The sequence below is a fragment of the Rattus norvegicus genome, chromosome 13 (genome assembly GCF_021556685.1).
Source record: "Rattus norvegicus strain SHRSP/BbbUtx chromosome 13, alternate assembly SHRSP_T2T, whole genome shotgun sequence".
Classification (NCBI taxonomy): Eukaryota; Metazoa; Chordata; class Mammalia; order Rodentia; family Muridae; genus Rattus; species Rattus norvegicus.
In genome coordinates, this window is record NC_141546.1 from 82537828 (window position 1) to 82565230 (window position 27403).

At 45.3% G+C, this 27403-nt stretch overlaps 1 protein-coding gene across 3 annotated transcripts in view; it reads left to right on the top strand.

Moving 5' to 3' along the window:
* Lmx1a (LIM homeobox transcription factor 1 alpha) overlaps positions 1-27403 on the top strand; it is a 144197-nt gene that overhangs the window by 78673 nt on the left and 38121 nt on the right. For all 3 annotated transcript variants that reach the window (XM_087580263.1, XM_087580264.1, NM_001105967.2), the window contains one exon: positions 20659-20891. In XM_087580263.1, coding sequence (XP_087436389.1) covers positions 20659-20891 — 233 coding nt within the window. The remainder of the gene's footprint in view (positions 1-20658; positions 20892-27403) is intronic.

The window sequence follows — 27403 nt, forward strand, 5'->3', positions numbered from 1 at the left end:
AGAGTATCAGAGTTGATGAGCAGGCACTTAAATATACAGGGGAATTACCCTTACTGAGCCTGCAGTCTGGCGGTTCACATTAACCCCACGTTGTGCCTTGGCCGCTTTACAACAGCATCAAGAATGGAGACCCCACCATTTCCAGTTCCTATCTTTCGTCCTCAGGCTATTGATGTCATTGTCCCGTTTGTTTCTAGTAGCTCCAGGATGGCCCCTCATCTTTAGACAGCAGGGTCCCAAATCAGGAAGACAAAGCTGGGACCTGCGTCTTACAGAAGGTAGTCTATCTCAGTACTCCTGGCAGACTTTCCTTTATAGCTCTCTGGCCTTCACAGGGCCACGTGGCCTTGTTCCCAGTCTGGAGTTAGACAACGGAGAAGCAGTGAGATTTGTTTCTTGCAGGGGAATCCTGATTCATCCCTGGGAGACAGTACAGAGGTCACAGGGACGAGGAACACAGTCAGGGTTCTCAGGAAGTGGTGGAAGGGGCTGTTGAGAGGGTAGCCCTGCTGCCCATCAGGGAGGCAGACTGCAGCTGTAGGGAAGAGAGTCATACATGAGAAGCATGATGGGTGGGCATGGGGCGATGGTGGCCTGGACTTCTCGAAGCTCTTCTCGGAATCCATATTTTTTAACAGTATTACTTTCTCATTTTATCCCTCCGCTCAAAAATGTGTCAAGATTCCCCATTTCCCATGAAATAGAGTTGGAGACAGCTTAGTAATTCAAGGCCTCCCTCGTCTTACTCAGCACAGCCTCACATCTGGCAGGAAGCACAGATTTCCTGTTTTATTTCCTGGTGCTCCCCTGTATGGAACAGGTATGGGGAAAACGGCTTCATCTCCCCGCTGCTTAAAACCCTTCGGAGTGTTTAACCTCAGTCGTTGCTCACTCGAGACCCTTTGCTTGGTGTGTGGACTGTCACTCATCCTTATAAGTGAGGTGTACTTATTTTTAAGGCCCTCCTTTATGTCATCACCGCCCTGGAGAACCCTCCCTTTATGGGAATCCCCACTGCTGTGGGTTTCGAAAGCCCTGGTTATTGGTTTATTAATTGCTTTTCTTGTCACTGTGACCAAATACCAGACATGAAACAGCTTAAGGGAGGAAGGGCTTATTTGGGCTTCAAGGAGATATAGTCCATTTTTGCAGAGACTGCATGGCAGCAGACGTAGGAGGTGGCAGTTGGTCACATCACACCAAAGTTGTGAAGCAGAGAGAGAAGGGGGAAACAGGAAGAGATCAGAATATAAATGTCACCCTCCAAGACGAGTGTTCACTTCCTCCAGCAAGGCTACATCTTCTAAAACGTCCACATCCTTTTCTAATAGTTGGGGACTAAGTAGTCAAACGTATGAGCCTGTCAGGGACATTCACATTCAAACCACAACAGTGTACTCTGTGGCTCATGATAGCTGACAGTTTCAGGTAACCATCTGGAGGGCAAACCTGGACTGATTTGTGGGGGCCAGGGCAGATTAAGATTGGTGCAGAGGGTGAAGCCATGTCAGGTAACCGGAGAGTGTTGAGAATTGCAAGAATGCCTGAGTCTTAACTTCCTAACTTCTGCTTGTCTTCAAACAGCTTGGCTCGCTGGACAACACAGACATTCCCACCATCACGGAAAATCTAACAGGTTACTAGGGATCTACTAGGGATTCCTAGAGGCTGCAATCCAGACATCCTTTGGTGCAGTTGTCACAGCCATGAGTTTGCCTAATTGTGACCTAATGATGGAAATCATGGGGATGGATATAGACCCTGTGCCACCAGACCATAGGGAAGCTTCTCTTAAGCAGCATGCTATAGGGAGCCTTGCCCACACACAATACTTGGATGCATAGCATTCTCACTCTCTTGAGGCAATCCCCAACTAGTCCAGCTTCCATATTTCAAGATTTCCTGTGTCAACCCCCAGGGTACTGTCTGAGGTGATGGGAACATTAGTGAAGTAGACCATCCATCTCTGGGAAGTCCTTGAGCAGCCTTTGACAACAAAGCCGGGGATGATATGATGAGTCTAGATTCTCAAAGAGCCCACAGGTCTGGGCTGTTGCGGTTTCCGTCTGTCTTCCTGTTGGACAGCTTTTGCCCTAGTACACAGCAGGTACAAACACGTTTCTGGGAATTCTTATGTCACATGTCACAGCGCTTGCCATGGCCATTAGAAACTTTCACACCAGTGTGACGTACATGGAGAAAACAAAAACCTGGTCATCTGGCTAACTCTGAGCTACTGCCTAACCAGTTATCATTTGCTGACGATGGTTAGTGGTGCGGATTATCATTAACCCCACTTTAGAAGTGAGGAGACTTGGACGCAGGGAGATTGATCAGCTTGAACAAAGTTTTAGAGCTAATAAGCCAGAGAAAGGACTTGAACCTAAGATTTCCAGTGTTTTCCACTACGCCAGTTATCAGTAAGGTGATACACAAAAAGACACGCCAACATATTTTCTACCTTTTTTTCTCATATGTACAGATTGGAGAATTACATGGGAATGCTTATTCGCAATCCTACCAAGATGGCAATAGTGTAATTCCCAGGGTTTGATAACTGTGCCTGTTGCTTAAGATATGGGGCTCAATTTGTCCAGTCAATCAGTTCACTCCCCCAAAACATCTACTTCACATTCACGCCTATTCATGATGCTTTAACATCAGTCCACAAATGCCATGAAAGGGAGAACCTGAGGCAAAGCAAAGTAATTTGGTATACTTCATGGTACATAGTGGTGTTTTAGTTAATGTGTTATTTTAACTGAAGCTTGGATCCCACTACTAACTAGGTCAAGTAATTCTGGGTAGTGCAAACTTTGCTCCATACAGAGTGACTCTCCAAGTTTTTGCCTACAGCACCCATGAGGCATTCCTTGCTCCTGGTAATGACAAGACTCACTGGAACCTATCCAATCCCCTCTCATTTCTTGGAAGGCCATTCCAGTGTTTCTCTCTTGCCTTTTTCCTCCTTCTTAAAGATTTATTACATACACAATCATTCATAGCAGCAAATGTCTTACTATTGTTTGTAGTCTAGTTAGTCCTAGGTGTCTTAGGGTTTTATTGCTGCAAAAAGACACCGTGGCCACAGCAACTCTTGTAAAGGAAAGCGTTTAGTTGGAGCTGGCTAACAGTTCAGAGGAATAGTCCATTATCGTCATCATGGGAAGCATGGCGGCATGCAGGCAGACATAGTTCTAGAGAGGTGCATGAGAGTTCTACATCCAGACTGGTAGACAGTAGGAAGAGAGAGACACTGGGCCTGGCTTGAGCACTGGAAGCTTCAAAGCTGCACCAGTGACAAGGCCATATTTATTCCAACAAGGCCACACCTCCAATGATGCCATTCACTATGACTCTATGGGGGGAGGCATTTTTCATTCAAACCATCACATTAGGTTTCCAACTATCTCAGGTTCTATGAGTCCTTGAGTGAGACCCATTTAAAGAGACTGATTCTTATGTCTGTGTATCTTTTTGCCCCTATGGTGGCCCTTTTTCTGGCCTCACTATTTTCTCTGACCTTTGCATGGCTGAGTGTAGGTTTGGTACTTTGTCTTAGTCAACCCATCAGTAGCATGCAGTACATTTGATCGCTGTTAAAATTTCACCCTTGATATGTACCCCCAAAGAACTGAAAAAACAAAACAAAACCAGTGGAAACAGTTCATGTCCTTAGGTGGATGAATGTAGAAACAAGATGTGCTGTGTCATACACTGGGATTTATTCATCCATAGAAACATGTGATACAGACTGCTGAATGCTATGCCAAAATGCACGCTACTGAATGCATAAGCCTAGAAAATGTTATCTTGAAGGAAGCTAGACACAGTCATGTGAGATATGTGTTCATACTTAAGATCTACACTCAATAGGTATGCCAATAGAGATGGAGAATAGTGGTGGGTGCTATGAAAGGAAAAGGGAAGGGGGGGCAAAGGGCTTAAGGACAAAGGGCTTTGTTTGGAATGATGGAAGTGCTTTGGCGTCAGATACAAGTGTTGGTGTTGGTAAGATTCACTCCTTATTAGTTCCCTAGAGCTTTGCTCAGACATGAACTCTTTGATGAAAATGCTGAGTCTCCATCTCAGAGCTTCCCGCTTTCTTTATTCCTTTACATGTCCACTTCATGCATCTGGCATTTTTGTGGCTACCTGTTTGCTTTCCATCAACTATAAACTCAAAGAGAAGGATTAAAAAAACCTGGTTTGTTCACTTGTATTCCAAGAACAGTAAACAGTGCCTCAATCTGACACAGCTAGAACAGGGAGCGCTCAGCAAACAGTTGTTATGAATAGGAATAGCACCTTTTCCTCAAATGCTCTCTGATTTCGGTTTCCAAATTTCTCTCTGTCTTTTTTTTTTCTTACTTGGGACTGAGCCCACCGATCACACACACCACGTAAGCACCGTCGTAACCTTCCTTTCAGTATCTGCTGGCTGTAAGGATCCCGTGACTCTGTGAGTGAAGGCTATCTTGATATTCATGATTTCTTCCCATGTGTCTCTCATTAGTTGGCCATAATGGGAAGCAGTTCTCTGGGTGGCACAGGTGCATGGTGTCTGCTGTCCCTTTCCTCTCCATCCCTCTCTTGGCTGCAGTTTGTGGAGGGAACATTTTTCCTTAGGGTGGAAAGGAACGGACCTGTTAGATGACCTAAGCTGTGACTGTCATCTACAGGGCAGATACTTCTGTATCCATAAGTGAGCAAAGTTCCTACCATGGCTCTTAATGGTAGAGGTGGGCTGGATGCCACTGAAGTACATACAGCTTCATCCCAGAGGAAGATGAGAGACATTTGTGTTGGGTGTGAGAGAAGGCCCTTTTCCTGGCCCACAAGGACAATGTCTATAGGCCTTCTGGAGATGGCTCTATAATAGCCCCTTGGCCTCTGCTTTGTCCAGAGGGGACAAGCTCCTGCCTTCGTTCCTGGGTGCAGGTGAACTGCTGGACATTAAGTAATAGCAGTATCCAGCCGTTCTCTTAGAACTTGTCAGGGAGCCTCTGGCCTTTGTTTTGATCTGGAAGAACAGGCCCCTAACTTCCTAGTTGTTTTGTGTCTCTAGCTCAAAACCCAATGATCTCCAAGAAGAGGGAATCAGAAGCAGCTGTGGACTTCCTGTCCTTTTTCAGTGTTCTTTCTTGGGTCCTACCCAAGGATTCTGCAACTTCACAGAACACATCCCTAAAGGCCTTAAGATGTCCTCTGGTTTTGACACCTGCTTGACATTAGTTATTCCTATAATGGAGAAAGGTTGTTACAGTCTTTCCCACCATACATGTAGTGTAGAACACCATGAAACTACAGTGATCCCAAATCCAGTGTGTGTGTGTGTGTGTGTGTGTGTGTGTGAGTGTGTGTGTGTGTGACTGTGTGTGTGTCTTCATGGGCAGTCAGTCGTGTGTGTGTGTGTGTGAGTGTGTGTGTGTGTGTCTTCATGGGCAGTCAGTTGTGTGTGTGTGTGTGTGTGTGTGTGTCTTCATGGGCAGTCAGTCGTGTGTGTGTGTGTGTGTGTGTCTTCATGGGCAGTCAGGTGTGTGTGTGTGTATGTCTTCATGGGCAGTCAGTTGTGTGTGTGTGTGTGTGTGTGTGTGTGTCTGCATGAGTAGTCAGTCATGTGAGTGTGTGTGTGTATGTGTGTGTGTGTGTCTGCATGGGCAGTCAGTCATGTGTGTGAGTGTGTGTGTGTGTGTGTGTCTGCATGGGTAGTCAGTCATGTGAGTGTGTGTGTGTGTGTGTCTTCATGGGCAGTCAGTTGTATGTGTGTGTGTATGTGTGTCTTCATGGGCAGTCAGTTGTATGTGTGTGTGTGTGTGCACACGAGCACCCTTATGCTTGTACTTCAGTCTGTACACGTAATTTGTCACTGCGATTTCAAGCCAGGAGTCCTGTTTCATAGGGATTCCTGTGGTTCTTTGCCCCTCATGCTGTTCCCCTTCTCTAATCCTCTGAATGGAGCGGGTATGGGGAGCAGAGCCATGTGAAAGGCCTCCAAGATGGAAATTATACTGCGGACTTGTGCACAGGGCTGTGGTTGGTGCGATGGGACCGTATTGCACTTTGCCATCGTGTGTCCTGGCTTTTCCATTTTCACCCTAACCTCACTTCTTTCATCTTAAGTTCCAAGGCTGATGCTCCTTCTCTGAGCTGGATACAACCTGAACCATAGATTGGAGTCTGGACTTTTTTTCCAGTACAAGGTCTGCCTCTCTCTCCTGGGTAATAGATTTCCCTAGGGTTGATAACTTCTTCTGTTCAGCTAGTGAGTGACATAGAGCTTTGAATGTACAAACTGTCACCCTACTCTTTGACTCTCGATTCTCAGAGCTACACTGGACAGAGTTATGACAGACTGGATTCAAATCCTGCCACCTCTGTGGGTCTCTATTTCCTCATTGTAAACTGAGAAAGGGTTCTAAGCAGATGGGGGACATGGCCGTTTAGTCCTTAGTGGGATCGTCCGGGCTGGTGCATTGGAGCACCAGCTTGGCAGGGGTTGAGAGGAAGCAGGTGGCACACTGATGAGGCTGTTGCGGTCACCCAGTGATGACATGGAAGACTTGCTGCAGTGGCAGCAATGACATGAGAAGGCGCAGATGACGGTCCCGCTTTGAAAGTGGGGCAGACACTGCTCCTTGACCCACTGGATGTGAGTGTGTGTGGGAGAAGAGTCAGGAGTTGGTCTGAGATGCTGGTCCTGATGCGAGTGACATCTACCAACAGGAAGGAGAGGCTGTAGTTGGGGCAGAATTGAGGCAAGATGAGGTAGGTGGGGAGACAGCTCAGTGGTTAATAGGGCTTGCCAGTGTTTCAGAGGACTGGAGATCAGATCCCAGTACCCTTATGGGGAGTCTGCAACTCCAGCTGCCGGGTGCCTGATACCCTCCTCTAACCCCTTCCTATACCCATACACCTATTCTTTCTCTAGTTCTCTCTCTCTCAATAAAAATTATTTAAAAATCAAGAATTGCTCTTTTGCTTTAGTTTGTTATTATAAGACAGCACACAGTACCTTAGAAACACACGTGCTAATATTCTTATGTATGCTTTTAAGTGTTTAAGGAGTTGGAAACTCATTACTACTATGATAGGGTAACTGCATGCTATGTACCAAATTATAAGTACAGTTAAAATAAAAATAATTTCAACCAGAGCGCCGAGTGAAGGCGTTTAGTAGATAGTTATACATCCGAGTTAGACTTGAGAGACTGAGCAAAGGGCAGAAGCAGGAATGTTGGCGTTCGTTCTTCCACCTTTGTGCGCCATTCACAGTAATGGCCCCGGGTAAAATTACCAAGAGTGTGACTGCAAACAGGAGAGTGGGACTAAACCTTCCATGGTTTGAGCTGTGGGGTAATTAGCAGAAGAGACCCAGCAGGAGTGACCAGCAAGGCAGGGCGAGCGCACACAGAGAGGGATCCAGTAATGGATGAAGCCAAGTTCTGCTCCTGAGTGTAGCCTGAGGAGGACCGAGTGATAGATTGGTCATTGATGACTTTTTCAAGGTGAGTTTGCTAGAGGGATGGAACGAGTGTCTAAGGGACAGACGAGCCTTAAAGGAGACGAATGGCAAACGACAGACAAAAGTCATTTCTGACTTTTTATTTTCGATGAATTCCATCAAGCAAATGAGACAGTGGGCGGTGGGAGAAATGGATCAAAGCAAGCATAGTGTGTCCAAAATGAGGGAAAAAAGGGAAACAGTTAAAGGAAAGAGTTTTGGAAATAGGGAAACTATATGATACGTGTGAATAACTCTGATTTGATAAAAATCCATGGCCAAAGTAGAGGAGTTGCCTCTAAAGAGGACGTACCAGCTGCCACCAGGAAGGAAATTTCCCACAGTGAAGGAGCCAATTAGAGCCAGGAGCAGGACTTGTACTGCGTCCTAATTGTGGCCATTCTTACTACTCCAGGATGGTCAAAGGGAGCTGCTCTTTTCCCTCAATAAAAGGAAGTCGTGAGGTAGGAGGTTCTTAGTTGATTCAACTGCTCAATAAAAAAAAAAGTCCTTGTCTCTTCCTCTACATCTGCAACAGGTAGCACTCATTCTCGGTGCGAAGACTGTGGTATCGTCTCTGGGCATTCCATTTAGTCCTGGTAGGAGGAAGAGACAGCAAAGAGTGAAATGTGTGCACCAGCTGAGTCTGTTTCATGAAGCGACAGTTTTCCCAGAGTTCCTCCCTTCCTTAGCCCCACCCAAGGAACCCCGTGTAACACTTACATGTAACTTACTCTTCAGTTGCAAGAGAAGCTGAGCACTGAGCTTTTAGCCAGTATGCAAGCCCTGGGTTTTGGTACAGTATGTATTTACAAAGTTAGAACCACCCCAATAAAATAAACAAATTCACCATCTCTGTCCTCACCGAGGATGTTAAGTTAATCTCATTACCATTAAGTTCATTTGCATTGCTGCACTGTCACTGTCTGACTGGTTTAATTAGCATAATATCCTCATCGAATCGTAGTGTGTGTCAGCATCTCCTTCCCTTTTAATCGTGGACAGCATTCCATTGTATATTTAGACTACTCTTCGCTTGTCTGTCCACCTGTTGATGGACACTGGTGTTGCTTTCAGATTTTGTTCCCGGCAACAGTCCTACTGTGAATATGGGTGTGCAAACATCTCTCCCAAGTCTCTGTTTCCAGTTCTTTGGGGAGTTATGTCCAGAGAGAGACTTTTGGATCATATGGCACTTCTCCTTTGATTTTTTTTTTGCAGGAATTTCCATAATTCATCTGGCAGCAGCTACAAGGCCACTTCACACACCCGGCCACAGAGCACAAGCGCTCCAAGCTCACATCTTTGGGAACACTTGTCTTTTCTATCTTTTTATTAGCAGCTATTCTAATGGGCATGGCATCTTTTGGTTTTGATGCGAATGGGGAGAGTTGAATGAACAGGTGGGAGATAATTGAAGAATTTAATTAATGGAGGAAGGTTTAAAAATAGAAGGGTGAAAATAAAAACATCAAGAAACAAGGACGGTGCCACATGGACAGGCTCAGATTTGCCCTTACAGAGCCCTCAAGACATCCCAGGTCTACCTGGAAGGGACTGCCCTCCAGGAGGGATGCTGGTGGGAAGACCAGGGTCTGGCTATCCGTCACCCTCTCTGATGCGAACAACAGACTCAGATATCAAAACCTGACTTTTCCCCCACTCTCTCAAGCTAACCAGTTTTTGTTTCATTTCATTTTTGTGGTGCAAAAGTTTGAACCCAGGACCCTGTACACATTATACAGTTGTTCTGCCATTAGGCAACGTCTTCAGTTGTACATAGAGCTGAGATGTCACGCAACATTACCCCTGTTTTGAGGTCTAGGGACTAAAGGCTTTCTAGAAACTTAAATAACTCAGGGCTGTTTCTACTTTCTACCTGAAAACGCCCTCAGCAACAGTCTGTGGTTTTCATGTTTTGGTGGGGATTTTCACCCGGACTGCCAGAGGGAAGTTTTCATGTTTTTGTGTCTCCTAGAAGTATACTTGAGGACAGGCACAAGTCACTTTGAAATACACTTCTAGTCTTCAAGGGACATTTAGTTCTTTTTACAGTACTCTTGCTATCTGCTAATCCTATGAGGAACCCTTGAGTTGTGATAATATTATTTTCTTCTTTCTTCTTTTTTGATGCACAGCACAATAGAAATCATGAATGAAACGTGATGGTGGCCAGGGCAAATAGGACTCATGGAGCGCTCGGTGTCGCCCCCTGCTGGGATCCCAGAATCTTTCCCATCAAAGCATCATTAATAATACCCTGTCCTTCCTAATGCATCCCTCATACACACAACACACACACACACACATACACACACACACACACACACACACACGAGAGAGAGAGAGAGAGGGGGGGGGAGGGGGATAGAGTGCACCCAGGAAACATATACTATTTTAAAGAATATACATTGCACTGGCCTCATGCCACGTTGCTAAGCCAAAACTTGTGGAAGAATGGGAATCTGTGCCCAGAATATCAGCTAAAAATACCTCTTCCTCCACCCTCTGTTGTTTGGTGGGTGTGCTTAAGAGCAGCCCAAGAGGCTAATGAGGATAAAGAGAAAGGAAAACTGGCGTTTTCAAAGGAAACCAAACCTTCATTCCCCCATAAGAAAACGTATCCTTTCCATATGCCTGTTTTATGTTTCTTGCTGTTCTACCATGCCTCTGTGACAGTATGGAAAGTCTATAATGTAAGTCCTGCCACCTTGGCTTGAGTTATTGGAACCCACATTTTCACCGCACTGTTTTGCTCTAAAGCCTGGTTTCATAGACAGCTTTGGCAAGGAAGAAAAGAGGGAGGGAAGGAAGGAAAGAGAGGTCCACTGTCCTGCCCTCTGTCTGCTTATTTAGTTTCTTAGACACCCTCCGTTCATTTTAGGAGACTAGGGGGAACCTTTCTACCTTTGCCAGCCTACGGCGATGTAGTCGTGTTCATTCCTGACCACTGAGCCACACGCTCTGGCTGGTCCTTTCAAAAATCTTAGATTTCCTTGTGGTCGAGCTCACTGCTCCTTCTGGATCGTGGTTTCTTTCCCTTTATGAAGAGGATGACTGATCTCTCGGTGGGGGAGGGGATTAGGAGAGTATGGTAGGGCCATGGGTGTCTGGATGCAGGTCCAAACAAAGACCAATGGTCTAAAAAGAAGCAGTCAACTGACATCTGAAGTGACGTGCAGAACAAAGGTCTGTTCCAAATATTTGCTAGATAATCTCAGTATTAACCAAATAGCAACCAGTGGCTCTGGTGGGCCAGCCATAGAGCTGATGACTTCCTGAACATATGCTAGGTCATAGGCAATGAATGTGGGCACTACAAAACAAGGGCTGGCTACTATCAATATTTGCTGTGAGCTATCACAGCCATAGTAGCCTGAATGAAATTCACCCCGTTTCCTCTCAAGGGCTGGGCCTTTCATATTTGTTTGTTGGTCCCTTTTCCAATAACATGAAAGCTCGCTGAAGTTTAATTTAATTTGTTACAGTGATAATGAATATAGTCTTGAGATAATATGTGTGGCTCTATTTCTACCTCAACGACCATCTTGAAATATATTACCTTAGACAAATATTTACATGGGGAGATACATTACATTGATTTCAATAAAGGGAGCTAATAACTATAGCTTATGGACAGCAGCTAATAAGTGTCAGATTCTTCAGATGAATTATCTCAATAAATCTCCAAAATAGGTCACATGACCTAACATGATCTCATTTTTTTTAAAAAACAGAAACTGGGGATTCGAGAGAGCCTGAAACTTACTCATATCTGTAAAACGAGAAACAAGCTTTGCATACATGTCTATAAGTCTTAAAGCTGTGGATTTTTCCCCCCTTTTATAATGTTCGGCTGACTGGAACACAGTTTTTTTGAGAACAAGAAAGACATGCGTGGTCTACAATTTCAAGGTAAATCTACTCATTGCCAACAGTCTTTTGAGATGCAAAGAGCACACCTATTTCTTAGTAAGGTCTCATGGCGCTTCTGGGTTGCAGACATTGTCGTTAACAGTCCTCCCTCTTATTCACTCATCCCATTGTATGTTTCTCTGCGCAGTTCCCCAGGAGCCACCAGGAGACAGAAACTCTGATTGGCTCTGCCAGCCACTTATTGTTCTCCATTTTTTCACCACTGTGGAGTCTTAAGACTGTCTCCTGTAGATGATCTTGCCGAGTCTATTGTCTCTGCAGACTTTCCCACCGCCTCAGGACCACGTGCTCCATTGCTTATTGTGGTGCTATTGGCTCAGCCTCAAGGACAGAGACCTTGAGCCAGCTGACAAGGTTGCTCGTGTCACTTCTTCTAAGGCCACAAGCCATGCTTTTGGTTCCCAATACTTTTGAATACTCTTCTTTCACCATCACTCCCTCAGTTTAGCCACATGCTCTCCCAGGCTCCCAGCAGCAGATTTTCCAGCAGACAGTTTTGGCTTATGGCCAATCCTCATCTCTGCCTGGATGACCTCAGTTACCAAGTCAACATGGTACTTGATGAATGTTGCTATGCTGCCCCCTGGTGGAGAGGGTGGAAACAGCTGATTCCTGTCTCATTAAAGAACCAAAGTAGACTGTCTCTCTCCTACTCCGACTTCCCCTCCCTAAACTGAAGGATCCACAAACCTCATTAACTCAGGCCCAGTAGCACTGTGGAAAGGCAGTGTAACCTGTTATAGTGTAGTTTCCAAGGTTTGACTTGTTATTGGTAAAATGGAGGAGGCTCAGTTGGAATTAATATCTCTTATGTTTATCTAGACTTCCGTTCTTCTGTTTGTCTGTGGTCCAGATGCTTTGTGAATCTGCCTTCAGGACTCTGCACCAAGGCTGACGAAGATCTTGTTCTTTCCAAACATACTTCTGGTTAGGAGTCATCTGGAGCACTGTCTTGGGAGTTCGCTTTCTATTCTCAGTTTGGTCAGGTCTGCAGTAGCTTGTGAGTTTGCACAAGGCTGTCATGCTCTGTGATTCCGGTATGTGAGAAGTTGTGTTGTCAGCATGGAGGGTGTCAATTGGGACAAGAGGACATCTAGTGTGGCTAGTGTAAGATAAGGCAGGGATGCAGGTCATTGGAGAACAACCTAAGGGCTCATGGCCGAACGTGCCAGATGAACTGATACTAAGAAACAAACTGAACTGGCAGTGCCCCTCACTCCAGTGAGGTTTTAGTCAACTATGATAGAACTACTAGGGGGACGTGCTACTCAGGCACCCCCAGAGCAAAAGAGAAAGCAAGAGACTCACACATACACAAGAGGAGATTTATTAGGAGAATTGGATCATGTGATTGTAGAGGCGAAGTGTGCCCTCTAAAAAAACCAGAGAACCAATGTATCACAACAGTCCAAAGCTGAAGTCCTAAGAACTGAGTGTGGCTGGGGCTGCACATGTTCCCAAGTCAGAAATCTGAGAACGAATTAGGTGGTACTTAGGCGCCTAGATGAGTGTGACTGTTTTTCATTCAACCTGTCCGTTAAACTCCACTCTCTCCAGATCCATCCCCACAGGGACACTCAGAAGTAATGATTTAGTAGCTATCTGCACATCCCTTATTCATATCGGGTTTGTATCTAAAATCACTCTCTCAGTAAACCCAGTGAGGCCTGTGTGGTTGGCTGCAGGGAAACTCTCTCGGAGCCTAGGCAAGGTCTCATACCTGGCAGGTTCTCTTCACTCTCTCATACAATGCCTGGAGCGGTAAGCTGACAGTCCGATTTTTACAAAGTCCCTACTTTGTTCAAAGCCTTAGTCCTCAACTTGCAGCTCCAACCACATCCCCCAAGCTGCTCTCTGCTCATTCTTCAAGCCTGTGTCATTGTGATTCGTCATCTTACAAATATTCTTGCTTCGTATTTCATTTTCACCCCCTTTATGCATCATAGACATCATTGTCACCACTGGAAAAATATTTTATTGAGGAGTTATCATATGTCAAGAACTGATTCATTACTTTGCACAGACTCTGTGGGGTGTGTGGTGGTGGTGGGGGTCTGTTTATCACTCCCATTTTGCAGATGAGTAAAGTGAGGGCTTCTGTGTTTTGATTGAAGGCACAGAATTAGTAAGAGGCAGAGCAGAGACCTGGTCTTGGGTTTAATCTGATAGGTTCTGTTACCTTTTTGAGAACATGTGTGGTGGAAGTAAAGAGACCTATGTATTGTGCATCCCCAGGACTCTTTCCTGTGGAGCTGAGATAGCACGAGTCACGTCTAGCTGGAGTATGGTGCTCTCTATGAATCCGTGAAGTACCTCATACTTCTATTCAAATATAATGAAACGACAAACCACACAAACAGCACAGTTCATGACACTGAGTGTCTGATAAAGATTCACTACCCCACTTCTCTGTCCTCCCTAAGCTCTATGCTTTTTTAGTCATACTGTTTGGGGGATTAATGTAGGTTCCAACAATGAAGCATCTGGTCAGAGTGCAGAGTGGTTTTTCCTTAGACCACACAGCAGGTGCTGTGATGTGATATTCACATATCATCTAACACCTTGGCGGGCCACCACTTTGCCACTGTAATTCTCGCGGTGCTAGAGTAAAGCGTTGCTTCTGAAGCTCTTTGCTTTTTTACGGATGCTTCTGATTTGTTCCTTAGTAGTGCTTCGGTGTCGCACCTTTAGAGCTGTGTTTGAGATGTTTTGGTCTCCATAGTTACAAGGCCTCCCAACACAAGACAGAAGTGAGAATGAATTAAGAGACTATCGGCCTCAGATTTCAAACATGGGTCAAGAGTAAAATATTATCTTCTAGAAGACATCTTTTCTAGACTTTATGATACATACAGTCTTAGCTTTTTTTAAATAAATAGATTGCATAAGGCATGAAGTCTAGAAGATACTTATCTAGGGTATGCATTTTTGATTAAACTGCCGTGTGTGTCTCTCTGTGTGTGTGTGTGTGTGTGTGTGTGTCTGTGTGTGCAAGTGTGTAAATGATACTGTGTAAAATAAATTGTTTAAAGGGTTACCCTGGCTAAGTACTGTGCAAACATTGTCTGGACACTAGGGTTTAGATACAGAAATCTCAGACTTCTCTGGCTGAGAACCATGCTATGAGAAGACACAGCAGATGAAGACCAACTCTCCCATTTCTCTCTGACCTTTAAGTCTTGGCATCATGCGGTGTTTAGGCAGAATATACTATTAAGAAATGAAAGACAAGAAACTCAAGATACAGGGACAGGGAGTGGCTTCTTTGAGCCAGGTGGTAAAGGCAAAATTCTGAGCTCAGATCTATCTGGCTCTTTCTCTTGGGTAAGATGCTCTTTCCCCCTTTGCTTTCTGCTGTGGTTCCAAGCACACAGAACAGAGATGAAGTCAGCAACAGGAAATAATGCTGCCTGTGGATGAACTCAGCCAATGATAGGGACTTAACTGGGTCTGAGGATCATGCTCTGCCTGGCACGCCAGAACCAGAGATGAAGTCAGAGCCAGGAGTCAGTGGCAGAGCTCACACTGGAAGAAGGGCCATCTTAGGGTGGGACTCATAAAGTCCTTACACATGGAAACCCACCTTTGGGGAAAGAAGGAAAAACCTACAGATATGAAAGGCCAATAAAAATGGCGAGGAATCACTTGTGTCTTAGAGGCAATAAAACATCCATGTTTGTGTTCTCATTCAGTCTTTACTTACTGAGAGATGCTGGCACTATGCTTCTAGCCTATGTGTAAGCCAAGGCTGTAAGAACCAGTGATGATTAAGCCAAGTCATTATGACGCGGTAGAGTCTGTGCAGTAGACTTTCAACAAGACTCACGGTTGTGCCTCTTGTAGCTTTTGGCCATACAAGAAGATGTAAGCAGGGCATGGAGTGAAGTTACAGCCAATCTGTACTTCCCTGTCTGGAAAAGGATGGGGTTAAGACAGCAAGAGTAGGGGAGAGGGGAGAAGACAAAGGCTTCTGTGACTAGTAGCCTCAATCGATTGTGTGTGCACTTCTCTCGTGTTTCTCTGTACACATCCCAAAGATATTTACCTGTAGCCATTCGTTTAGGGCCTTGTCATAGTTGGGGTTTCTATCGCTGTGATGAAACACAGGACTGGAACTCAAACAAGACAGGATCCTGGAGTCTCGAGCTGATGCAGAAAGGATGGGAAGGTGCTGTTCACTGGTGTGCTCTGCCTGTTTTCTTATAGAACCCAGGATTGCCAGCCCAGGGTTGATACCACTTACACTGGGCTGGGCCCTCCCCCATCTGTCATTAGTTAAGGAAATTCCCTGCAGGCTGGCCTACAGCCTGTCTTATAGAGGCATTATTCTTAAATGAGGTTTTTTCCTCTTATGTGACTTTAGCTTTTGTCAAGTTGACCTAAATCTACCTAGCACAACTGACCCCTTGTCAGTTTGACAAGGTTAAGCCACAACCTTTCCTTTCTTGTTCATCCCCAAGATCACACAGTAAGAATGATATCACACAATCTAAAACACTGTGCACACTTAGAAAGTGCCACGCCCTTACAAATTCACTTTCACAGTTGTCTATTTAAAAATATCCAGTCTCTTTTAAAATCCAAATTCTCTGCAAAATCCTATAATCTCTCTTTAAAATGTTTAAAGTCTCTCAACTGTGGAATCCTCCTGTAAAGGAAAAAATAAATCATGAACTTTCTTACTGTAAAAGGAAAGAAGCAGGGAGCAGACACAATCAGAACCAAACAAAAAAACCTGACACTATAGACAACACGGTGTCAATGTCTGGGATCTGCTCATGACCTTCGTGTTTCTCCAAAGTGCTTGAGCCACTTCTCCATCTCTGCTCTCTGTAACACACACGGCTTGTCTCCTAGGCCCCAGCTGGCTCCACACCACTGCTGCTCCTCTTCTTGGTGGTCATCCCATGGTACTGGCGTCTCCAAAATGTTGGGGTCACTTGCTGCAACTGGGCTGTACCAACAGCCTCTCATAAGGTTTTTCATCGGGCCAAGCCTCACTTCTCTGCACGACACTTTAGTCCTGGGCCTTCTGAGGCTATACCTTTCTCAATGGCCTCTCCTAGCCTTTCACAGTGCCAAGCCTCAGAAGCTCTCTATGACCCCTTCATGCCTTCAAAACCAGTCCAACCTGGGTGACTGTTACACTACTAAGTTCAACTTCGAGGACAAGCTACAACCTTGGCTATGTCTGGAACATCAGTGTGCTGACTCTAAAAAAACACTTTCCAGAAGATTTCACCTCAGTGATGCTGATTCCTTCATTACTACTGGTTTCTTAGCGCCAGCTGACCAGCGCTGAGTATCCTGGCAAAGCAAAGGTTTTACTTTAATAGTTCTGGTATCGCGTTAATCACAGCTGATTCTTCAGCTCCAGCTGACCAGAACTACAGATTCTTCACACAAAAAGCCTGGTAGAGCTTTGCTTCCCTTTCCATAAACCAGGCCTCCATTGCATATAGTGCTGTGAACATTCTTCTCTCCCAAGCTTCTCCAGGACAGCTCACTGAGCTCTCAACACTCAATGACTTTCCCAACCCAGAGTTCCAAAGTCCTTCCACAGTTCTCCCAAATCAACAGGGTCAAGTCAGTTGCAGCAATGCCCTCATTATCCTTGTCACAACTTGTTATAGTCAGGGTCTCTGTTGCTTCAATGAAACAGCATGACCAAAAAGAAAGCTGGGGAGAAAAGGGTTGATTTGGCTTACACTTCCCTATTACTGTTCATCATTGAAGGAAGTCAAGACAGGAGCTCAAATAGGGCAGGAACCTGGAGGCAGGAGCTGATGCAGAGGCCATGCAGGGGTGCTGTTTACTGGCTTGTTCTTTATGGCTTGCCGAGATTGCTTTCTTATAGAACTCAGGACCTTCAGCCCAGGAGTGGCACTACCCACAGATGGCTATGCCCTTCTCTATCTATCACTAATTATACTCTACAGGGTGGCCCACAGCCCAGTCAATCCTATGGAGGTATTTTCTCAATTGAGGTTCCCTTTTCTCAGATAGTCTGTGTCAAGTTGACATAAATCTAGTCACCCCAAGCCTCCTGCCCACTGTGGCTCTCTAAGAACAAAGATATTGCCATTTGTTATGATACCCTCCTTGAGAGGTGATCTGTAGACAGAGGCTAACACTACGGGCTTAATACCAGGGACCCTATTGCACAAGATGCTTTTCAACAAGGAAGATGTTCCATTTCTATTGAAGCTACAAGGAAGAGATGCTCCAAAGTGGGGGGGGTGAGGGAGAGAGAGAGACAGAGAGACAGAGAAACAGAGAGACAGAGAGACAGAGAGAGATAGAGAGAGACAGAGAGGAGAGAGACAAGGAGAGAGAAAGGGAAGAGACAGCAGAGAGAGGGGAGAGAGAGGGAGAGGGAGAGAGACAAAGAGAGACAGAGAGGGAGAGAGACAGAGAGAGAAGAGAGAGGAGAGAGGAGGAAGGAGAGAGAGAGAGAGAGAGAGAGAGAGAGAGAGAGAGAGAGAGAGAGAGGAGATTTAGACTGGTGAGAAAAGTTGGATGTTGTCAGGACTACAGAGGCGAGCTGATAGTTCTTTGCCCAGCAATCCAGCAGCCTGCCAGACTCTGAACCCAGAGTGCAGACTCATTAGCATTCAGAGGGGGAATAACCATGGGGGACACATCTCAAGCACTAGGAAGAGACAGGCTGTGTTTTAATTATGACCTGGACTTTTGAACAAATCCTTTTCTCTGCTTCTCTGAGCCTTAGAGAAAACAACTTGTGGGAGGCTGTGCAGTCGGCAGCTGGGTCCATAGTGGTACCCGTACAGCTGTGTACACATCTGGCACCCAGGTGGTAGATGGCATGCTCCTCTTCTTGAATTGTTCTTGAAGGTTACAAGAGACAAGGGAGTAAGGTGCAGCTGACATGGTTTGGATCCAGGGAAGGAGGATGGAAGGAACCAGGCTTGCCTGTCTCTTCTGGCCTGCAGTCCTCCAGGGAATATGGCCACTTCAGGAGTTGAGCCTATATGACTACTTTCACTTCAACCGAGGCTCCTGAGTCAACATGGCAGACTGTCTTTGTTACGCTCATTCCAGCCCTCCCTTCTTTAACACGGGGGAAATTTATGGAGTGAGGGAAAAATTTAACAGGAAAGAAAAAGAGGAGGAGATTAATAGGGTAGGAGTCAGACAAGCACAGATGCTACCACCCGCTGCTGAAGCTCCTTAAGTGTTTGTTGACTCCCTGGGAACGTTTGCCTTGAGTCTGTTTAACAGTCCATTTCATGGGATGGGGAACAGAAGCAAGGCTTGGAGACAAAAGGCCTTTGACTGGCTTCTGGAAAAGCATTGATGAGTTTGCTCAGGTTGGCAAACAGAGACCAGGGACTTGGAAGGCCAAGGGATGAACTAGGTAGATTTTCTGCACAACGCGTGGCATCTAGCAAGGGGAGAGGGTGTGAAAGAAAATATTGGAGGGACTCCAGTAATAAGTCAGGAAAACCGCAGTGGGCAGCTGGAGGAAGAGAGGGGGAGGGGAGAGGCTTCTGGTTCTTGTAGTTCTGGGTGTGGAGCTTATTAGTAGTGAAAGGCCAACGCCAGCCATTGGATAGGTCCTCAACTTCATTCTCCACTGCAGAGTATGAGAGACAGGGAGGGGGCATGTAAAATGAGTCACTTCACAGGGGCTCCCGACAGCTGAGGGATGGCATGGGAGCTCACAGCTTAGGTTGTATAGTGCACTCCTTCCAAGCCTGCAGACTGTGTTTTGTCCTAGGAGGCTGTCTGTGGGTGGCTCCAGGATTCATGGCAGGTGACCTCATTCTCTTCTTCAAGTGTTGGCTTCCTCCACTCAAAGCTTCAATGTCTGCCTTCTCTCCAGTGCCAATCTGTGTGTCATGCCTCCTTGGAAGACCTTCCCAAGCTTCCTTTGCACTCCACCTTCAAATGGTTCCCTCCTCCGGCAAGCTTCCAAGACAAGCACACTGTGAGAGGGAGGGCATTGCAGTATAACCAAACGGATACCATTTTATGGTTGGGAAGTGATTGAATATTCTAATTCCTTATATATGCTCTAGCTTTCTGTTATAATATTTTGTACCACGGGACACCTCTGTATTGTTCTTTTAAATTATCTTTAGTGCCACTGTGGCACACACACGGAGGTCAGAGGTCACTTTGATGAAGTCAGTTTTCTCCTTACATCTTTAAGTGGGCCTCAGGGTTTGAATTCAGGTTGTCAGGTTTGCATGGCAAGGACCTCTATCCACCCCGACGTCTTCCTAGTCTGACTTATGTTCTTCCACAAGCACATGAGCTCCAAACAGTGGAGGATTTGTCTTTTACCATTGAGTCTACAGCAATCACACACACACACACACACACACACACACACACACACACACACACACACACACACACACAGTATACTTGATTCCATAGTGGATACTATTGGGGTGCTGTGGTTTCTAGTTCTTCCCTCTCTGTTCAATCACAGAGTGGACAGTGTACCACAGCCCATGCAGTGGATGCTTCTGAATTAATGAAAAGAAGAGAATGAAAAGAAGAATGAGTGATTGACATATGAACAAGCAAAGAGATAGGATTGGCCCCACATAGGTCAATGCGGTAGTTGGCTTGCCTATAGGAAAACAGTCTTGTGTTGTTTATGTTTCCATCATTCATGCCAAAGTGGGTCATATTAGCAGAGCAAATTGGCATCGGCTCCCTAGATACACTTTGTGTCTGCTCGCTTGTGTCTGTCTTAGTGAAGAGGGGGGCAGTGCAGTTCGATGCCCCACCCTTTCTTTGCTGCTCTCTCTTTCTTGGACCATCTGACCTTCCTATATCTATCAGTTCCTCTGGTATGCAGAGATAAACAGAGAATGTTTTGCAAAGACTCCTTCTGCCCCTGCGATCATGTTACTGTTGTAAAAAAAGAAAATGACTCGGTCCTTGGAAAGTAGTAAAATAAATGCTCTGAGTGAATCCCGCGGATACGTTAAGATGTTTATCTCAGTGCCTATGCCACAGTGTTTGCAAATGCCATTATAGTCTCATCAGATAATTTAAAAGGGAAACATAGATATTTAAAATTTCGGACATCCATTAGTCAGCCTTAGTTGTTTGAGGGGGACCAGAAAGACACCGATTACACCGAATCTGAAATCTGCTCTAGTACAAATATTTCTGTCCTAGGGTTGGAGGTCCTCTGTCTGTTGATCTCATTGCTTTTCTTTCTCTCCCACTTGTAGACTGTTTGCTGTCAAATGTGGGGGCTGCTTCGAAGCCATTGCGCCCAATGAGTTTGTCATGCGTGCCCAGAAGAGTGTGTACCACCTGAGCTGTTTCTGCTGCTGTGTCTGCGAGCGACAGCTGCAGAAGGGTGATGAGTTTGTCCTGAAGGAGGGCCAGCTGCTCTGCAAAGGAGACTATGAGAAGGAGCGAGAGTTGCTGAGCCTGGTGAGCCCAGCAGCCTCAGACTCAGGTGAGTGCCTTGTGGCCAGTGGGGGCTCCCATAGATAGCAGCCTAGCTCCAGGAGCAAGGCAATTCTCTGCATTTAAAGAACCCCTTTCAAGCCCAGAAATGGCTTTTATAAATGAGCGATTGTTGTGATGATTGTGCATAACAAATCATACCTAACCTAGCACTGAGATTTTGAAGTCTCCGGGTTAAGTGGAGTGACTTTGCTTCAGTCTGGAGTTTGTTGACCTCAATCAACTGAGCTTAGCTCAAGGCCTAGATCAGGTTCAGGTCTTCTGTGATTTGCTCTGGGGTTCTGGTTGGAGGAGCAGTACCTGTAAGGCATGAGCTCCTCCTTGCCAGTCCTAAAAGCACAAAGAGGCATGCCCTAGTCCACAGGCACACGTCCACCCGATGCTGGCATCATGCCTGCCAATACCCAATAGCTGAGGCATATCATAAGCTCAAACCCCTGGAGTGGGGAGTTGCATTTCATGCAGCTTGAAGACTTTGTGGGCTAGGCTTCCATAAGATACAGAAATAGACTGTTATCTATGGAGATGGGGAATTGAACCAGCCATTCAGTCTACTGCGATCATTGAATTCTCTAAGCAGTGTCTCCTCATTGACCTGATGGGAGTACTGGCATCTGCTTGAGGTTTGGTGACTTATGTCAGAAAGGAACTAGGCTGGTTTTGTTCTTTCTCTTCCTCACCCACCAGCCTTCGCTCATGGTGACTTCAGAGGAAGTAAGAGGTGGGACATAGAGAGGAGATGCAAAGACTTCACAGAGCATGTTCCAGTGGGCCAGTTAATTCTGGGCTTCTAAATGAAGCGTTTCAGGATGATAGCAGAGTTTGTCCTCTCCCAGGAGTCTGTGTGAAGCCATGGGTAGTGTTAGTGTGACTCCGTCCATTTTGACCATGTTTCATTTTATTCCCAGCCTGTAATGTACTTACTGGATGGCTCATGTGTTAAACTGTCCGTCACAGGCTAGAGTTTTGTTCCCCAGCGCCCATGTAAATGCTGGTTGGGCCCAGTGGCCCACCTGTAGTTATAGCAGAAAATGGAGACGGGGTCTCCAGGGCAAGCACGATAGCAAGACTAACAATATTTTGAGCTCTGTGTTTGACTGAGAAACACAACTCAGAGAATAAGGTGGAAGAGTGATAATTCTTAGCATCAACCTTGGGCTTCTACGTGCACTCGGACCCATGCTCACACATACAGGTGCACTCTTAGCATGTTCTCTCTCTCTCTCTCTCTCTCTCTCTCTCTCACACACACACACACACACACACACACACACACACACACACACACACACACGCACGGAAACAAACACTGCAAAAATCATCACAGATTTTAAGGGACAATAGGAATCTCCCAGGAACACCCTCCTCAGACAGTAGCATCAGTGAGTGAGATAGCTGTTTCTTAAGGACTTGGTGAGTTAATGATTCTCTGTCCTGTCACCTTAAAATTTTTGTGTGTGCATGTATGTGTGTGTATTTTTGTGTGTGCACATGTGAAGATCAGAGATTAGCCTTGAGTGTCATTCCCCAGGAACTACACACCTTGTTTTTAGAAGCCCTTTCTCTCTCTTTTCCTATTTTCCTATTTTCCTATTTCCCTTTATTTTTTTTTTTTTTGGTGTGTGTGTGTGTGTGTGTGTGTGTGTGTGTGTGTGTGTGTGTGTGTTAGGGTTAGGGCATGTGTTTGTTATTAGAGCCCAGTGGTTGATTGTTGGGCATCTTCCTCAATCCCTCTCTACCTTATTTTTTGAGACAGGATCTCTCACTGAACCTGGAGCTTGCCAAGTCAACTGGACAAGCCTGAGAGCAAGTCCCTTATCTTGGCACTGGGCTTACAGTTGTTCAGTGCCACCCCCAGCTTTTACATGGGTCCCGGGGATTTGAATTCAGGTCCTCCTGCTTATATGACAATTACTTTGCTGACTGAGCCTTCTCCCAAGACTTCCTGATCTTTTGAGAAGGGTCTTACCAAGGGTCTTCCTCAGCTTCTCAAGTTCTAGGAATTCAGGTGCAACTCATCACACGCAGCACAATGCTCTTTCCTGCTGTGGCCCAGTCTCTTTTGTCCTGGTCCCAGCTTTGCCAATAACCCTGAGGCAGCCTCTATGCAGTTAGATGCAATTCGAAGTCAGGGGTAGATGCTTTTCTTTTGGCTTAGTGGGTGGTGACAGATGCTCCTGGTCTCTAGGGGGAGGGATCCTATGAGGAGGGGCTGAGCACTTTTCCTTCAGCAGGAAACAAGAGGATCTTGCCATTGGTAGGCACCTTGGAGGTTGTGTGGTTCACATTCCCATCAGATGTTCCATTGGCTTCCTCTTAAGCATATGGGCCACCGGGAGCAGATGTGAGGAAACAACACACTGATGTGTGTTTCATGCTTTCACCAGATGTGTGGGAGCGCTTCCCCAAACTTCAATTCAATTCCGACATCGTCTGCCTGGAGATATATTCAATGGAAGGTTAGGTCACATATGGCTGCCTGCCTACTTTAGATGCCAGTTGCAAGTCGCAGATTGTCATCTGTGTTTAGCTGGCTATAAAGTGGTATTTCTAGCACACCCTCTTGCCGCTCAATTAATTTGTTAAAGTGCGTGGCAGAGCTCAAGAAGACATTTCATTTATGTTCTGCCATTTTTTAAACAAGGAATTTCAACGGTGCCAATGGCAGATAGAGAGATATGCAGGGCGAGGTGTCTGCAAAAGGGCCCAGAGCTCCTATAGCCCCCTTAGGTGCACCAGCTTCCATATACATCCATGCATTCAGCTCTCAGAAAGTTATCTTAACCGTGTCCTTTTGTGTTTTTTATTAGAGCTTTATTACATAAGCACAATTTAACAATTAGGCATGCACGACCAACTCAACCTTCAGCTCCTCTGCCCTGCTTGAGTTGGGAGGTGTGGCTGAACGGACCAACCATCCAACCTTATGTTGGTATCTCTAGTGGTCAGACTTGTCCTATAGCTAGGATCCCCCACCCACCCACCAGTTATCTCATCAGCATGCAAAAGCTGTCCTTACCACTGGTAACTAGGAGGAGCCCTTTGTTGTGAAACCAGATGTAGAACATTTGTGGTGTATGCCACAACATCACCAGAATTCAATCTACCTTCTGAGGTGGATTGTCTGATTGTTCATGGTGAACCTCAACATCCTTCTCAATCCCTGTGTAACCCCAAACCTTGGTCCTGACTTTACTTTTAGAAGCCACACAGTAGGAGACCATTCATCTACACTTGTTTGATAGAAACCCTCTCCCAGGTCTAGGGAACACTAAAGGCTTTCTTAGTTTCTCCCCAGTCTTTCTAGTAGCCTTTCTAGTAGACAGTGGATGTTCTGATCCATCAGTGAAAATGTTACGCTGTCTTTAAAAGGGTACCACCATGAAGGGGGTGCGATTTTCCATGTGTGGCGTGGATAACATTGTTATTGTTACTACCTGAGTTGCGTACCACATTCTATTTATATACTCACAATTTTATTAGCCTTTACCTGGGACTGGAGGCAGGGGCTCCTGGCCCCTGACACCTGACTGTGGACAACAGTAGCTTCTAGCTGGTTCCGGTGGCATTCTCCATTTTCTCTCTTAGTCTTCCATTTTCTTTTCAAATGAGAGGCCACCCAAGTATTACATGCAGCAACGTTTAAAGCTTAAGTTTGAATTAAAATTTGCAGTAGATTTGGAAGTAAGACATGTTCCTATACACTTCCAGTTTTCCCTTATGATAACATTACATAAGAACGATGAAGAACGGTGACCCGGCAAGGACACCGCCAACTACAGTCTTTGATTCCATGAGATTTTCCCCTAAAGTTTTTATTCCTTTAAGAGTTCGGTGTAGGTAGCCTCCTTCACTTCACTAAGTTACAGGCAACTTTGAAGCAAAACAGTGTTCTTTTTTGTTTCATTCTTGATTTTAGAAGAATATTGAGTTGGAATTTTATACATTTTTTTTTGTTTATTTCAACAGTGTTTTCTTTTTCCCTTTTATTTCTTTCTGTGTCTCTGGCCATGGAAGAATCTAATTATATTTTTGCCTTCCCTATTTTGGGGTTCATCTGTGTTTCTAAAGACAGGCTATTTAGATTGTTTCTCAGATTTACCCCCTGGCTGTGGTAGGACTCTTTCAACTTATGTGCTAGTGTAGAGGGATTTTCCCATGAGGCCCGTCCCGGGACCCCTTTCTTTGAAGGGCACTTTATGTTTTGTGGGATGGTGTAGCAGCTTCCCAGCCTGCACCACGGAGTCCCATGTCCCTGTATTTTGCATCCACCGGCCCAGCACGACCTGGCATGCCACAGGCATGTGATCATGTGTGCTTCTTGTTTGAACTCATTGCTTTTTCTTGTTTATATTAATCTCCGAGGCCAAGATCCACAAATCATGGGAGTTGTAAAGTGGGTTCCTTACACCTAGTGTTTGTTAGTCCTTTTTCTTTCTGATTTTTCTTAGCATGGGAGATGTGTCTTAGATTCCAGAAGCCTCCCACCAATCTTCTTCTCTAACACTCCCTCGCTCCTCTTCTCAGTCATGTTTATCAACTCTAGTACCTAGGCTCTCTTTTATTGCTTGTTAAATTGATGCTTTTTTGCTGATTTATTCTCTCTCTCTCTCTCTCTCTCTCTCTCTCTCTCTCTCTCTCTGTGAGTGTGTGTGCGTGCGTGCGTGCGTGCCACAGCACATATGTAAAGGTCATAGAACAATCTGGTAGAGTCTTTTCTCTCCTTCCACCTTTATGTGACTTCTGGGGGACAACTCAAATTGCCAGGCATGTACAGCAAGCCATGGCTTAGGGACTATTGGCTCTGTCCTCATTCGAATCTACCACACTGGGGGCGGTATTATTGTTCTACCATGTAGCAGCATTTCTTTTAATCTGTGTTGAGCTAATCTTATTCTCTGGTAAGGCCAATTTATGAGCAACAGTTACTCATAATCTCTGGAAAATTCCTTTGAATTATTCTTATCAGCTCACTTTTATAATGTAAATAAGTAGGAGGAAATCTTGTCTATTTTTGCATCTACTGTTAGACAGGTCCAGAAATGAAGCAAGCCCTACACTCAGAAGCAATGTGATCTTGGGCCAGTTACCGGCCTCTGTTAAGACTATATTTCCTAATCAGTAAGAAAGGGAGCTATCAGGCTGCCTGTGGGGGTTGCTTTTAGAATGAAAAGAGAGAATGCAGACAAAAGCATGAAACTAGACTGGTGTCTACTGAATGGCAGTGTCTGTGGTCATCTCTTGGCAAGGTGCTTGTGGACTTCTGGGTGTGGCTTCTCATGGCTTCTGCACTCATTTTGCAGAAGACCCACCATTTCATAGATATCTCACACCCCTCATCTTTGCCCTTCTATTTCAGATGCCCCTGGAGAGCTGGCAGCAGGCATCTCAGAGTGGCACAGAGGGCTTCCTTCTCATTTGGGGCAGCCGGGGTGCATGAATTGGACATGGTGGTTTTCTACTACAGACTTGTGTGTGTCTCCAAGGCAGTCTTTAGTTTTAGAACTAATACAGGCTGGTGTCACATCTTGGGAAGTCAATGCAAAAAAAAAAATATCAAGTGGGGAAAAAAATCAATGACCTTTGAGGCTCATTAAAGTCTAAGAGAGAATGGAAGAAATCTACCAATTTTTGTTGTTTTTCTATGATAAGTTGAGAGACTGAGATTCACAGTTGTTGTGATTTGAGTTCCTTTGAATGCCCAGGTGTTACCTTATCACCGAGCACCACCTTTCCTGCATAGAGCTATCCTGGTCTATACCTCTCTCAGGTTCTTGGTCTGACAGGGTGGTGCGTCTCCACACTTCAGGAGTAGATTAGAGTCCTGTCTGGTAAGGCCATGGGTCTTGGAAGTTCTGTTAGGGAATGTACCGAGAGGCTGAGGCCCATGTTGCTTCTTCTATCCCTCAGTAGGTCTGTTAGCATGGCTCTCATACCTGCTGTCCTTTTAGATGTTCTTACTCATGTACTTCCAGCCCTCACTAGTCTTCCCTTCGGCACTTAAAACAAAACAAAACAGACTACTATGTCAGTCTCTAGTTTATTAGATGCAGGAAAACAAAAGTCAAGGGGACACTGATTCCCAATTGGCACAGATGAGGAGACATCTCAAAGTTAACATGATCATATCAAAATATATTATGATATAAAAGGGCTGAGAGATGGACAAAGAGACATCACTATGAAAATTGTGTCATTCTTTTTTAATAGGCAAAGGGGTTACTCATTTTAAAAATCAAGAATAGTTACTACAAGAACTACAGTAAATATTATATTGGCAAACGTGTATTTAAGCCATATTTTCTATGTTCCTTACATAAACATATTTCAGAAAAATTTAACCATACTTCAGTATAGTAATAATCACCTTTATCAGGAATACACACCCACAATACACAAATCCTCCTCACCCCACCCCACCCCACACACACCCACAATACACAAACCCTCCTCACCCCACCCCACCCCACACACACCCATAATATACAAACCCACCCCACC